Source organism: Mesocricetus auratus, unplaced genomic scaffold (genome assembly GCF_017639785.1).
Source record: "Mesocricetus auratus isolate SY011 unplaced genomic scaffold, BCM_Maur_2.0 Super-Scaffold_100021, whole genome shotgun sequence".
NCBI classification, from domain to species: Eukaryota; Metazoa; Chordata; class Mammalia; order Rodentia; family Cricetidae; genus Mesocricetus; species Mesocricetus auratus.
Genome location: NW_024429202.1, coordinates 26,754,312 through 26,769,472, shown reverse-complemented (window position 1 = coordinate 26,769,472; position 15,161 = coordinate 26,754,312). Strand labels below are relative to the sequence as shown.

At 42.7% G+C, this 15,161-nt stretch overlaps 1 protein-coding gene across 18 annotated transcripts in view; it reads right to left on the bottom strand.

The window, feature by feature from the left end:
• Positions 1-2,888: 2,888 nt before the first annotated feature.
• Dst (dystonin) overlaps positions 2,889-15,161 on the bottom strand; it is a 400,220-nt gene continuing 387,947 nt past the window's right edge. For 6 of the 18 annotated variants that reach the window (XM_040729445.1, XM_040729451.1, XM_040729457.1 and 3 more), the window contains 7 exons: positions 14,342-14,359; positions 11,310-11,427; positions 9,974-10,045; positions 8,855-9,057; positions 8,300-8,410; positions 4,904-5,027; positions 2,889-4,162 (listed from right to left, as the gene is read on the bottom strand). In XM_040729445.1, coding sequence (XP_040585379.1) covers positions 3,900-4,162; positions 4,904-5,027; positions 8,300-8,410; positions 8,855-9,057; positions 9,974-10,045; positions 11,310-11,427; positions 14,342-14,359 — 909 coding nt within the window. In that variant the 3' untranslated portion in view covers positions 2,889-3,899. The remainder of the gene's footprint in view (positions 4,163-4,903; positions 5,028-8,299; positions 8,411-8,854; positions 9,058-9,973; positions 10,046-11,309; positions 11,428-14,341; positions 14,360-15,161) is intronic. The other 12 variants (XM_040729449.1, XM_040729453.1, XM_040729455.1 and 9 more) reach the window with 4 other exon arrangements.

Below are 15,161 nucleotides of genomic sequence, written 5' to 3'. Positions count from 1 at the left end.
CCAGGGTGAATAGATGCTTGGTTATTTCTCCCTTTGTCACAGGACAGAGGACAGGGGAGGGAGGAAGAGAAGGGGAAGAGAAGGGATGAGAGAGCGAGGAGGGAGGATAGGAAGAATTTCTTTTGCATATACATAGTTTTGCTTATGTTAATTTGGCATGTCCACAACAAGAAAAAAAGAAAAACCTATCCTGTTGGTCCTCATCCTAACTTCCATATATTAGTAGGCAGGAGTCATGATGTCAATTATCTGGCAGTCTGACAGCTCACATCCAGAATTTCAACATCATGCTTCATGCACACACACGCTTTAAACATGACTATTTACTTATAAGCAGGCTGTAACAATAGTTGAGTAATCTTAAACTTGACCAAAAGCATTGAAAAATAAAACTAAAGTGCCCGCTGCTTTTGTGGGATCTCTGGTGGCAGTCCACCAGGTTGACAGCAAGTACCAAGAGCATGTGACATTACTTGTGAGCACTGACTGGGTCACTCACCTGTGAGAACCTCACAGCACCAGCCAGAGGAGTTAATTGTACTGCACTTGGGAACATATATATATATATATATATATATATATATATATATATATATATATGGTTTTGAAATTATGGGAACAAGGTGATGAATCCTTTCTCCCCTCCTTTCCCTTCTGTTGTTTACAAGTCAGAGGAACCTGCCAAGCTTTAACCCCACATTTGTCATTTGGCCAGGTTCAACAATTTCAAGCCATTGTTTCAAAAGAAGGGAGCAGTGCACGACAACTTTGATTTGGATTCCCTGATAGTTCAGCTAAGTTTTCAGGGTTGAGATTCATCCCAATGACTTGTTTTTGTTGCTGGTTTTAAGACTTGACCTCCCTATGTAGCTCAGTCTAACCTTGAACTTAAGTGGAGTAGTCGGTGTTGTTCCCAGAGACCACCAGGGAGACAGACCCACCAAACTGCAAAAGCAAGGTTTTAATTGTTCATACAACCATGGCAGGGACTCCCGTCTAGCAAGCTGACTCAGCAGCCTCCAGAGAGAGTGAAGTTCCCCATCTACTGCTAGGTTTTAAAGACAAAAGTTACAGGATTGCATCAGTAGGTATAGGTTGATTTCTGATTGACATTTGGGAACAATTAGGAGAATTTCTCAAAGTCACATTTTGGCATGAAATACCTGTGTGCCAATTATTTTCATTGGTCAGTGCTGAGAGGGAACATTCTGTGGTTTCTATGGTATTGTCTTGTTACTTGCAGGTGGCCTGTGTTGTGCATAGATACCAATAGTTTTCAAAACTATATCCTGGAGACTACAGGGGATTTTGGTCTCCCCTGGAGTTTCCTTTGTGGCCAAACAGTTCCCAGGAACCAAGATTCTAGGAGGCTGGGGTAGGGGGGTCTGGAGTTTGTGTTCAGTTTTGGTCCTAGGCTCTGGGAGGCCAGAGGATCTGGTGTCAGAGGTCTACCTGTCTTTTCTGCAACCTGTCATGGCTACTAAAGCAGGGGGCTGAGTGAGGGTCTGGTCCCTTTATTTCTAAATTATTAGAAGTGAAGCCTTTGAGTTTAGTTTACCCCTTTCATTGGGACTACACTTAATGTGCCACAGCACTGGGCTCCATGCTCTGTGTTTCGAGGAGAAAGGGAAAAATGAGTGAGTAAGGACAACAACGAAAAGAAGAGGAGTGTGCAGGTGGGTAGGGGTGTTCTCTGCTCAGGAACACTCAGTACTCCGGGAGGAGCGAAGACTCGGGTGAAGAAAGGGAACTCCAAAGGTTTGAAGTCTCTACAAGGCAGGATTCTCACCCCCCCCCCAGGACAGGGTTTCTCTGTGGCTTTGGAGCTTATTCTGGTACTCCCTCTGTCGACCAGGCTGGCCTGGAACTCACAGAGATCCTCCTGCCTATCTCCCAAGTGTTGGGATTAAAGGCATGTGCCACCAACGCCCAGACCAGGCAGGAATCTTAAGGCTTCTCTCAACTATCTTAAATCACCCACCTTCTTCAAAAAGCTTGGAGGGTCTAGCTTTTTTGTTTTAGTTGTTGTTACTTTATGTGTATGAGTGTTTGCCTGCACATATGTCTGTGTACTATGTGTATGTATGGTGCCAACCGAGGCCTGAAGAGGCATTGGGTCCCTGGAATTAGAGTTACAGATGGTTGTGAGTTGCTGTGTAGGTCCTGGGAACCAAACCCAGGTCCTCTGCAAGAGCAACAAGTGCTCTTAACCACTGAGTCATCTTTCCATCCCCAAGACTCCTTACTGCTTTAACAGGGGTAGTATTCAGACAGATGAAACCAAAATCAAGACCCAATTTGTACAAAGCATGACAGGAATAGCCCTTTCAGCTTCCCTTTTAGGTGATGTCTGCCATCAAATGCATGAGCTGCCACATTGTCTCATGGTCAGAACCGTCTTATCCATGCCTTGAAAAGAGTGCACAGCCACTGCACAGACAAGGCACCAGTTCTCATGAACCATACAGCAAGCAGGGAAAAAACTAAGCCTTTCTCCACATACCTGAACACCAAACTACCCTGTTCTGAACTCTGTGGTCAGTTATGGGGGGGGGTGTTGTGATCTGTCGTGCCCAAAGGAGCCACCTGTCATTCTTTATAATACTAACAATAAAATCAGCCATCTTGTTACATCTCTCACTTCTGTCCATGCTTTTTAGTGATTCATAACGAAGTCTCCCTTGACTATAGGTCAGGACCACTGCAGCCTAAGTATCATTAATACTAGTGGGCATATAACCAGACTACATTAATACACTTATAGAACAGGTGGTTCACACTAGTTCCAACCTCCTTTTACATCTCCCAAACCTTCCCTGTCAATACTATGAGTACATCCCTTAAAACACACAGAAAAGCTCACTTTAAATAATCAAGTATTCCATATATTCAAGTGAATATGTTTTATTAAATGCATACTAATATCTTTCTCTAGTATGTGAGTATACATAATAAATTAAAATGCATATTTATTAAATATAAGTAGATATAATACCAGAACATGATTATTCCAGATGAGAAATCAAAATAAACCCACTTTTCAAGTATCTTTTGGTCACTCCAAATTGATACTGTTCATAAAAAAATACACCAGTTTTCCCTGGGGAAAAAAATTAATTCCATAGCAATGAAGTTAAGGGACATGTTTTATTTCATAGCTTTTTTTTTTTTTTTTTGCAAGCGAAATTGCTGTTACAAAATGAGTTCAATGATACAGGGGCTGCTGTCCACCCAAGCAAAGCAAACCTCACGTTTATACGAATGCACTTTGCATCACAGTCTTACAGTATAGACGGCTGATACCCAGGGCACGTCTGGCTGCATCTAAAGCAACGGAACAAGGATGCTGGGAGGAGCTTGCACACCATGGTACCCGCGGCTGCTTGAAGCAATCTCCTGTGATTCTCTGTTGGTTACTGCTTGAAGAACTGTGTGTTGATGTGTTTTTCCTTTTGCTTTCCTTCTAATTTACAGTTAAAGCATCTCAAAAAAAAATTTTCCCCTGCTATGTCTGTCAGCTGTTGAGAGTTTCCATAGAAACAAGAAGTGACATGAGGTATCCCTTAATGTCAGCTATGTAGTGCTGTGGTTGTCGAGAGGATGTAGACTTACCTGTAGGTACAGTGACTGACTTTAGTGTGTGGCCTACACCAGACAGTGCAGGAACGTTAGCTCATGTTAAATCCTTTCTTCCTTATCACATATGATGTGACTTTTACCCCAGAAAATCTGACCAAAAAGTGATACAGATCAAATAAAAAGACAAATACACAAATAAGGCCATCTGCAGAATTAAAAACTCGCCTCCCGCAATATTTCACAGTAATCTCTACATCGTATTTTACATCATTCACTTAAATAATAAACGTTCAGGGAAGGGCTTGCTGGAGCCAATAGCACTATCTCTTTGAAGACTTGTCTAATTTGCTGGCAGGCGACTTCCTCTGGGGCGTGGGGATTTTAGAAGGCTTGGCTGTGGATGGCCGAGAACCTGCTCGGGGCATGGGTCTGTGCGTCTGTGGGACAGTCTCCACGTCTGAGCACACAGACTGGATTTCTGAAATGTCAAAGTCCGACGCATCGCTGCCTCGGCGGCTGCTGGCCCTGCTGCCAGCTTTGCTTCCGGCTCTGCTTCCAGGGCGGCTGGGAGTCTTCCTGGATTCTGAGGAGAGATGACAGAGATGAGTCACCTTTATTGCTTACTTACCTGCAAACGAGTCTAGAAAACTGCGGCGCCATGTTTAATCTCAACATGTTTTTCCTTGCGCTGGGCATTCACCTAAAACACTTCGGTCCGGTGGCTTTTCATTATTACACAAGGGCCAGCAGCCTCACTCATTAAAGAGCAACACCTAGGTTGACACACCCACGGTAAGCTTGGACTTAACTCCATTTAAAACACTTCCATTACAGGCAGACACAAAGAACACCCCTGTTGTTGGAGGTGATGCTTTCGGAAGCCTGGATGTTACAAATGCCCGCAGACTCTCAGGTGTACGTCTTGCCTGAGGGGAAGTGGCTTAGACAGTGTGAGAAGTGTCCCTCTTGCTGAGCTCAGAGCCTGGCAGTGATGGGGTGCCACTTAGTTCTTCAGTCTTTGAAGAAATAACTGATGGAAGGTCTGACAACAGGAACAGCCCCGGGTGCTCCCTAAGTGAGAAAAGAGGCTCCCAGAGCGAAGGGTGCAGTGCTGAACTATGTCTATGCTCTAGCGTTCTCTGGTACCTTCCAAAGGAGACTACTTAGTCACTTGTTCCTAGGACTCATTTACTCTGTCTTTGTTGGAGGATTAGGGCTTCGTTTCATTTCAAAAGAGTACAGCGTTGTCAAAAAATTTCTTTTCAACTTAGGAAGGGAGGGACCTTTAACCCCACTATCAAAGAAAGAAATGGCCCACACTCACCAGCAAGCTGTGTTCGGACTCTGGCAGCTGCGGCTGTTATCAAGGCTCTGTCCTCCCCGGAGTGGAAGCCTTTGCCCGATAGATACCCTGGAAGTCGCAGCTTGCTTCCCTGGATTGGCGTTCCCTGTGTGAGAGCAGCGCAGAGACCACTTCAGACTGTGTTTCATGACCCTCCACTGACATACTTCACTCATGGCTGGACATCTGGGCAAGTCCTCTGAGGCAGGCAGACGCGCTTCAGTTAAAAGTGGCTGCGCCTCTCACTTGCTTCCCTCCTCCAGGGTTTCACTAGTTCTCACATAAAGGAAGCCTTCTAAAGAAAATGGCTTCACGGTGGAAGAGAAAACAGAAAAACCGAAGTCCCCCACAGAGTACAAAAGCCATGCTGAGGAAACCGTGGGTGGGGGTGTTAGTATCTCTCAGACTGTCAGTGTTACAGGGTTAGACAGTTGTCCTCAGGATGGTGACTGCAGAGAAGGGAACAGAGAGCTGCAAAGTGTGTTTGAACGCTCCTCTGCCTTCCATGTTCTTAGGAAAACGAGACATATGAACAGAGAGACGGAATGATGAGAGCAGAAAAGAAAATACTGCTGAAAAAAAAAAGCTTACAAAGGAAGTGTGATCTTCTAACTTCCCATTGAATGCGTTCACTTCGTAGCCTCTAGGACCTTTTCTCCCTTTTTGTTGTTTATTCTTTGAGGCACTGGCTCAACCATACAAAACTTATATAGGCAGTACTTTTGGGATACTTGCTTAAAACCCTGAAGAGTCACCTGAAGAAAATGTTCAGAGCAATTTTCCTGAAGTTAAGAATAATACTCTCTTGAGTTTTTGTCAATGAGCACGCAGCCAAGAAGTCATAGAGAAAAAAAAGTCTATAAAAATGATGACTGTATTTTTAAAACATTAGAGTTTAAAAATTTTAATAAAGTATATGCAGAACTGCTGACATTATGTTACCATTTAACATCGCATGTATTGGTGTTAGCGTTGAATTCCTACCCTCCATCTACCTAGGTGCAGGTAGTAGTGTTTTTTAAATGGGCATGTAGTCCAGGTTGATCTCAAACTCACCATGTAGCCAAAGCTGGTCGGTAATGCACCACCCACCCTGAGCATGTATGTATATGTATATGTATATGATATGTATACACATATATATGTTTTTTGCTTGTTTGTTTTTCGAGACAGGGTTTCTTTGCATAGCCTTGGCTGTCCTGGAACTCGCTCTGAAGACCAGGCTGATCCTCTGCCTCACTCTGTTCCCCCCCTCCCCAGTGCTGGGATTAAAGGCGTGTGACATCACTGCCTGGCTCCAGCCTACTCATTATGTATGATTTATATATGGAAACACTTTCAACCTGTTTTTCTATACATTAGCCACAGTTAATATAGCCTCACAATCACATGTGACAATATGGATCTAGTGCAATTCCTCATTTAAAAGGAATCTTGGGGCTGGAGAAATGGCTCAGCAGTTAAGAGCACTGGCTGTTCTTCCAGAAGACCTGGGTTCAATTCCCAGCACCCACATGGCAGCTCACACCTGTCTGTAACCCCGAGATCTGACACCCTCACACAGACATACACGCATGCAAAATGCCAATGCAAATGAAATAAAATTATTAAAAACAAAAGAATCTCAACTGTCCACAGGCAGTAACTGCTGCTTATGAACAAAGCCATCACCCAGAGTTGCTGAAGTCAGGAGTCACTTGTGAGTGACAGGAGCACCTTCCTTACACTCTGACTGGACTTTACCACATGCTCACATGCTGCTCTACAGAGGCATCCTGCCTTCATTTTAACTTTGTGAGGTTATCCTTTAAAGTCAAACAGACCACCGCATCAATTAACTAATGTACTTACGACGTTATTTACGGGTGTGTGCATGCACATGTGAGAATGTGTGCTGAGGCCACAGGCAGATGCTGGGCATCTTCCTCTACTGTTTTCCATTTTTTGAGACGTGGTGTCTCACCTATTCCCTAGTTTGTCTCTACCCCACCCCAAGTTCCTTGCTTTTAGGTGGGTTCTGGGGATCTGAACTCAGGTCTCATGTTTACAGAGCAGGCATGTTACCGACTGAGCCATTTCTTTCCCCAGCCCCTACTTTAATTGGGACAGTTGCTACTTTAAAAAAATAAAAAAATGTGGACATAGGAATTTAGCCCCAAGTATTTAAAACAAGCATTTCTCTGTCATTTGAGGTCCTTTTTAAGAGTCTCTCAGCTTTTACATGATAGATTCATAACAACTAACAGACATTTGTAGATGTAATCTATGATGTTAGTATTTCCCCACTTGAAGGGAGTGCGGGACTCAGGAATGAACAGGAAAGAAAGAATATTTAAAAGGAGTCTGTGTTTGTCTCAATTCTTGCACTTGGCTACTCAGGGACTGATACTGAGAACAGAAGGCAAGAACTTTTCTTTGCCTGTGTCCTGTCTTTAATGTGAGAATTCAGTAACAGAGAGAGTCATGAAAACCATTAAGGACTTAAAAAATACTGTATTTCTTTTATACAAGTGCTTTGGCTTTCAAGTTATACCTAGCCATTAGGCCAATAATTTCTCCATGTTTCCAAGAAAAGATGTTTAGGGAACTCTACTCCATTACTGTGGTTTTTATCAAGTATGTGAAATGGTGTCTACATTGATCAATTCACAGAAGATGGTTGATTTTTAATTGAATGTGAATAATCTAATATGTTATCTGAAATATTTTAAATATCTTCTCTATGTACACCAGGTCATTGAGAAGTTATAGTATGCTCAAATAATGTGTTATTTTATATAACACAGATATCTTTTGAAAATGACAGCTAGTTTTCTACATTCCTACGCTCACCCCTCTGATGCCAGCACTTAAACTGAGAACTATGTCATACCTGCCAGCATGAATGGATAGAAATGAATGCCACAGATGTTCAGAGGGATCATCCATGGTGAATACTTACTAAAATTCTCTAAGTAATTCTCCTACAAATGCTCCAATTACCACTGTTTCACATTATCATCCAAGGGAATGTGCTAATCTTCTTGGTCAAATTAAATCTATTAGCAAAAGCATTCCCCCAACATGAATGAAACTTTCATAGGCCTGAATATATATTTTGTGTTTTAATCTTCCAAATGATACAGGCAGAATTAAGTATAAATGGGAACAAAGGCTAGAGGGCGTATATAGCCTGACGGTGTGAGCATGTCAAGTTGCCATAGTCTTTTCTGACAACCCCTTCCTCTCGTGTCCCCTGAGGGCTGTTTTATAGAAAGTGACAAGAAGATGGAGTATTATCAAAAGTACACGCATTAAGGTAGTGGTGAAGCAGGGTTAGTGGGCAACAGTGTCGGTTAGAGGAGGCTGTTAAGGCTGGAATCTGGGGCCTTACGATACCTCTGCTGATGACACGGGAAAGTCTGAGCACTCGGCTGCTTTACAAGGAGTTGACATTTTGCTGTTTGTCAACCATGGTTTACCGTAATTGCGTGTTAAAGGGTGGAGAATCTGCATGGAACAATGGCAAATTAAATGTAAAGGACAGCAGATAGAAAACAAACCCACAGAAAAGAAGTATTCCTAGCAGAGTCACACTACTCAGGCAATGAAAATAGAAGTGGCTAGACATGATGGCAGATCATACATGCCAAACAACAACAACAACAACAACAACAAAAAAAAACCAAACCAAAAACCAAAACAAACAAAAAAAGGATTAAGCATTTAAACAGAAAACTCAATCTGAAAGACGACAAAGCTCCTAGACAGACAACCCTGTAGTACAGGCAACTGCTTCCTGGGTCACAGGGCCAAGCGTATTTAAAAAGTAGGTGAGAAGAGATTTAAACGGATGTGGCTGGTCCTACACCTTCCAGGGGGAATGAACACTCAGCAGTATGCTGGGGACAATGAGTGCACCGGGAGAGGGGAGGCCACAGCCCAGAGTCCTACCTTGGGTGTGCTGGCGGCAATGGGCACTTGCGGGGAGGCTGCCTGGCCAGCATGACTGGACACAGAGGTGGATCTGTTGGGTGAAGCCCCTCGGGATGAAGGCCGTGATCTGCGGCCCCGTGGCCGGAAGGCAGCCATCCCCTGACTGGCACCATCTGCTAGGATGAACTTCTCGCGCAGCTCCATGTTGGTCCTTCCTTTAGCTGGATTGCACACAGGCAGCAAAAAATGCACACAAAAAGAAGAGAAAGCACTCAGTCTTTTAGGGAGGAGGGGGGCACACCTGACACCAGAGAGCACGCTGAGAATTTCCAGGACATCTTTTTGCCATGCCAACTCCAACTCAGCATAACAAGAAGTTAAATGCATTCCTTCAAAATGCATTCCTCTCAGGTACAAGGGAGCGTGGAGATGGGAAAGGTTGTGCTTACTCTAACACTAGACACCAGCAGGAATAACCAGTGTAAAACAGAGTCAGCATGAAAATGGAAAGCTCATGCCACCGTTAATCCACCAGCTACTGATGCCCACACGCTCGGTGACCTTTACACCGCACTGAGTAAACAGGCCAGGAGGCAGGGCTGTGTCTGTGACATGTGTTGCTGAGGTCCGGAGAAGGCCAGTACTTAACACTGGGATTAAACAATTACACAAAATCGGAGATGGCTTGTTAGTCAGGAAGATAACATAAAAGCTTCCAGAATTTTCACTCAAGTGAGGCAACTAGTATTTGAATTTTAGGCTTAAAAAAAAACACAAAAAATAAATCCAAACTGTTTTTTACTGACATGCAGTACAAACATCAGACCCAGGAACCCACGAGGCAATCGGTGATGTAGTGCTCATACAAACACAGATGCACATGGAGGACAGTCCACAAGGCCTGATGGGCAACGTGTCAGCATGTGCTTGATCACTTGTATAACACATTCGCGACACACCACGAGTCTGCCACGGTTTTCAGAATTTAGGATTAGAAGCCCCAGCTCGCTGGATGTGAGGAGTTAAAGCCATACACGTGAATGAAGCATATTATGTTAAAACAAATCATGAAAGCAAGGATGTAAAAGTAGGAAAGAGAAAAGTAAGAGGGGAGAGTCAAAGAGAGGGGTTGCCAACCTATAGTAGGCTGAGTAGTAGTAATTGAAGAGTTTGATTCCGAACGTAACATTTTACTCCCATGATGATGAACTGGAAAAAATGACACAGGATACCAATCACATTAAAGAACACTGTTAGCAGAGGAAACAAAGTACAGTAGTTGGATATGCAGAGAGCGCTCAGACCCAGCCTTTAGCATACACTCAGGACGGGAGTTGCATCAAGAGAAAAAACAAAAACCCTAGAAGGTGGGACTCGACCAGGAGAAAGCAGCTGCACAGCCTGGTCAGCCGTGCTAGCGTGTTCTCTGTGATTCCACAGAGCAGTACGCACTTGCATTGCCATTTCCTAGTCACAGCCGCCTTTACCTTGGGCTGCATTCTCTTCAAAGTGCAGTCACGGCCACTGTGTTTAACGACAGGCTGTAATGGAGCTGAGAAATTCCTATCACGTGTCTGTCATTGTAGCCATCTTTAGGGCGGTGTGCATACAACATTACTGACGTGTCTGTGGTGATGCTGGTGTGAACAAGCTCACAGCAGTATCAGTCAGACAAAACTGCAGCACAGCTCCAGATAGGACACAAGGCTCCAATGGTGCTAACAATGACAGTTCCTCGTTTACATATTTACTATAATATATTTACATAAATATACACGGTGTACACAATGCACACATACACTCACACACTAAAATATAATAGTACAATCTTAAAAATAGAACATAGGAATATTAGGAGCTAAGTTGAAATTCTTGGGCTTGTAGAGACGATGAAAGCTACAATATGGTATTTACAGTTTCAATGTTCTTTTTTTATTTTTTATTTTTTGAGACAGGGTTTCTCTGTGTATCTTTGTAGACCAGATTGGCCTTGAACTCACAGAGGTCTGCCTGCCTTTGCCTCCTCAGTGCTGGGATTAAAGACGTGGACCACCACTGCCTGGCCAGTTTCAATATTCTGTTATTCAATTTCAAAGAGTGTTTGCTTTTGTTTTTATGTATTGCTTTTCCCACCTCCCCAACATTTCATAAAAATCTGACTTTCAAATTTTTACTCTATTATTTTCAGACTGAATTTTCTTTCGGTGACAGACAGAAGTCTTGGTGAGTGGGAATATTCATTTTGGGAACTGTAGACACGAGGATCTTACATGGAAAATCTAGACTATATTTTCTACCTACCTGTCTCAAATTCATTCCGTTAGTGGGAAAAAGAAGGAAGAATGTGTTTTATAGGCCAATGCGAGACATCAGCTGTGGGATTCTAGCTGGGCCCAGTTTGCTTTAACTGTGCAAACACTCGGCGCTACTGCGCTCTCACGGTGCTGACACCTCGACAAAAGCGTCTCCTTACCCCTGCACGGATCATTTTTCACTAAGAACTCATCCAGAGCCATCCATCCACCTCCGACACGAACCATCACGGTACTCCGCAGGATCCGAACCAGTCGCAGCTGCTGGGAGTCTCCAAACTAGGCAGCGGGGAGAGAAAGGACCTCTAATTGTCAGGACCGATTCAGAGCCAAAGGATGACGTGCAGCTTGCAGTGGCGTAAGCAACCAACTGAATTGCTTGCTTAGTTCACGGTGATTAATTAGTGAAATCTCAAAAGGGGTTTGTAATGGTCTACATTAGACTGCTGCATGCCCATTTAGCTCAAAGGAAACAGTTGGGGGGAAAAAGATCACAAAGGTTAATCAAGGATAATGGTGAAGCTTTGTTCTACAGCTACAAATTATTTTTCTCTCTTGTGATAGAAACAACACTCACAAGGCAAGAACTGAGAATGTCTCTAGACATTAAGCACAGCCATGAAGAGAAGCACAGGTCCACTTGCCCAGGACTTACACAAAAGGAGGTGAAGGGACTTCACCAAACTCATCAGGGGAAACTGCCTCTGGAGTTCAAACTACTTTCCCTTGAGCTCTGTGGGAAAAACCCTAAGCTCCTTTGTTTTCCTTGGGGAAGTTCTGACTTGGAGATGCTTATGACTAACAAAAGTTCCATACTAAAATTTCTGGATCCCTAGTGGTCTGGTAAACCAATTAGCTAGAGGTTGGAGTAACATGCCGCTTTATATATTACCGAAGTCTTGAAACAGGTACTGACAAGTTACTAGTGACACAGCAGATCTAAAAGGGTTTTTAGCTGTCGGTACCGTTGGTGCTCCTTCAGTGAGGTGCCAGTCATTTGGACAAGTATAGATTCTGCAAGTCTTGAACAAGCGTGAGGCCACGGGCAGTTCAGGCCATAGGTTTACTCGTTTTGAAAGTAAGAAATGGTTTTGTACCTGGAAATCATTTCTTGGAGGCACACATCCAACCATGAAAATCACCATACTGAATTTCTAGCTATATCCATTTAGTGAGTGACACAAAAAACCAACAGTTTGTTAGATGCCAACAGCTTCCTAGCACAACTGCCTGTGACTGTCCCCTGCACGTACTACGCTAGGAAGAGACACCCTGCTACTTTTCTATGGTCTTCCATGCTGGAATTTAGGGTGAGGACCCTAGGGAAAAGACTGCATTCAGGCAGCTAAACTCAGATGGGCACAGATGAGTACCAGCGGGAGCTCAGTGCTTGACATCATGTCTCCAGGCACAGTGTTTTCTAATTTGACTTTTAAACACCGAAACGTAAATGTTCCTGTGGGTGAACTGCCTCTGAAATGCGCATTTAAAAATGAAAACCTGTTTTTGTATTGTTAGAGACAAAAATTTGCTGCAGTTGGTAAGCAAAGGGAGAAGAGGGTGTGAAGAAAATTACCCTTAAGGAACCAGATAATGGGCTCATGTGAATCTTGTTCAAGACCAGGTTCAAATTAGACTTAAGGAAACAACTAAAAATGCTGCCTAAAATGGTATTTTGGTTCTTTTAAATATGGTAACTTTTGATTTTACTTTAAGAAGGTATTCTCCAGTCAACTAACAGTGTCTCTAGAATTCCTCTAATTTTCTCAAGGCCAAACCACAAGACAAGACTCATGTTGCTTTATATTTTCAGGACATAAAATCTTTGAAGGTAGGAATTTCTCTTATTTTCTCCAAAAATAAAAAGATATTACCCTACTTGTCGACTCAGAAAATACCAAGGATGAAAAAGCAACATTTTATCTGTTACAACAAATAGGTGTCATCCTGATTTTATCCTTACACATTGTGTATCAGTTTAAATCATCACACTGTATCCTATATATATGCATGGGTCTGCACCAGGTTCTCATGTATACATTATAGTTTTCAAGTTAGCATTTTTTTTGGAGACAGGGTTTCCTCTGTAGCTTTGGAACCTGTCCTGGAACTCGCTCTGTAGACCAGTCTGGCCTTGAACTCACAGAGATCCGCCTGCCTCTGCCTCCCAAGTGCTGGGATTAAAGGCGTGCGCCCCCAATGCCCTCAGGTTAGCATTTTTATGGGACTCCTGAGTGTGTGGATGAGTGGGTCTCTGATTCTTATGTCTTCTCTTGGAGCTGTCTTCTTTCTGTTGGTCTGTCCTGTCCAACTTCGATATGATAGTTTTTGCTTCATTTTATTATATTTTATTTTGTCATCTCTTAGAAGCCTTTTCTTTGCTAGTGAGAGACAGAAAGAAGGTGGATCCAGAGGGGAGTGAAGGGAGGGAGGGACTGGGAGGGGTAGAGGGAGGGGAAACTGTAACCAGGATATATTGTATGTGAAAACAATCTATTCTTAAAAAAGGGGGGAAAGATGTCACGTGACTTACAATGCAGCAGTGACACTACCTAACACAGTATGCTTCTGGCGGAAAAGTGCAGTCAGAAACATCTTGAACATGTGTCCATTAAGATGTAGTTTCTCTTGTGTGTAGTTTAAAAATCTCCATCATGTCACATGACTTAGGTATCAATGCAAACATTTGGCTATGAAGCACCATAAGCCTACAGTAACTCAGTTAGCTACTGGAAGCAGGCATGTCATTTGTGGCTGAGCCCCATGAAGACCTCTTGGCACTTCGTCTTCCCATGGTCACTACCTGATGCTACTTTGTGCCATATGTCCTGAAAAATCAGACACAGTGGTGCAAGGAGAATCAAGTTTGTGTTCCAGTGGCCACTTGCATAGTAATTTGTTATCGGTATTAGGAAAAATAGGACTTGAACATAGTGTTTGCATCACTGGAGCCAGCTAAAAGCAGCTACAGTTCATTATCTGGTTTGCTTAAAAGTAATCTCCTCATTTGAGACACAAAGCATTAAAGGAATCCTGGATCAAGGACTCTGATAGCGCTGACAGCAACAGCACACCAACCAACACTAGTAGCTAGCAAGACAGCATGGAAGGACTGGCCATGGCAAGCTTTAATGGCTATGAATTAAAGATGAAAAAAAAATCATTGGGAACTTGAGATTCCACTGGTTTATACCTGATTTCCCAGGAAGAACTGATAAAAAAATGAAAAATGGAAGAAAGACAAAATTAGTTCAACAGGAAACTTCCTACATGGCTTGAAAACACACATACACACACACACACACACACAGTCTCACTTTTACAACCACTCTCACATTCAGTAGACACATGCACTCACAGTTTCTCTCACACTCAGTACACACACACACACACACACACACACACACACACACACACACACACACACCCTGGACTTCTGGATACAGTCTCTAGTGTAGAGATGTGCAGGTACCCACTTGTTCTGATTTCAAACCAAATCATTTTTTTGTTTTGGTTTTTTACAAATTTAATGGAAGTTCCAAGTTTCAGTAGGCAGATGAACATCTCTTTAAAATACAAGTTCTCTGCATTTATAAGTGGACAGGCCATGCTAAGGAAACTCAGCACATTCATTCCTAGCTGCTAATTAGAGATGCTTTTAAAGAAGAGAAAAAGAAAAACTCAAAACAAAGACAGAATGATAAGATCACATCGTTCTGCTTGGAATGTGACCCAAGTTCATTTAGATAAAAGCAAAAAAAAAAAAAAAAGACAAAATAAACCCAAACAACTACATAAACAGAAAAATGCTGCACCTTTTTTATATTTATAAAATGAGTCAGTATTTTTAATTTATAGAAAAAAAAGAAACAAACTGTTAATCTCATGATTTTGGTTTGGAATAAGGTGTTATTTAGAAGCTTGAAGCTTACCTCTCATCATCATACAATAAGAAGTAATGTGGACTAGCTTGAATATATGACTTGAGTATTTTATTTTTAAGTATGTATGAT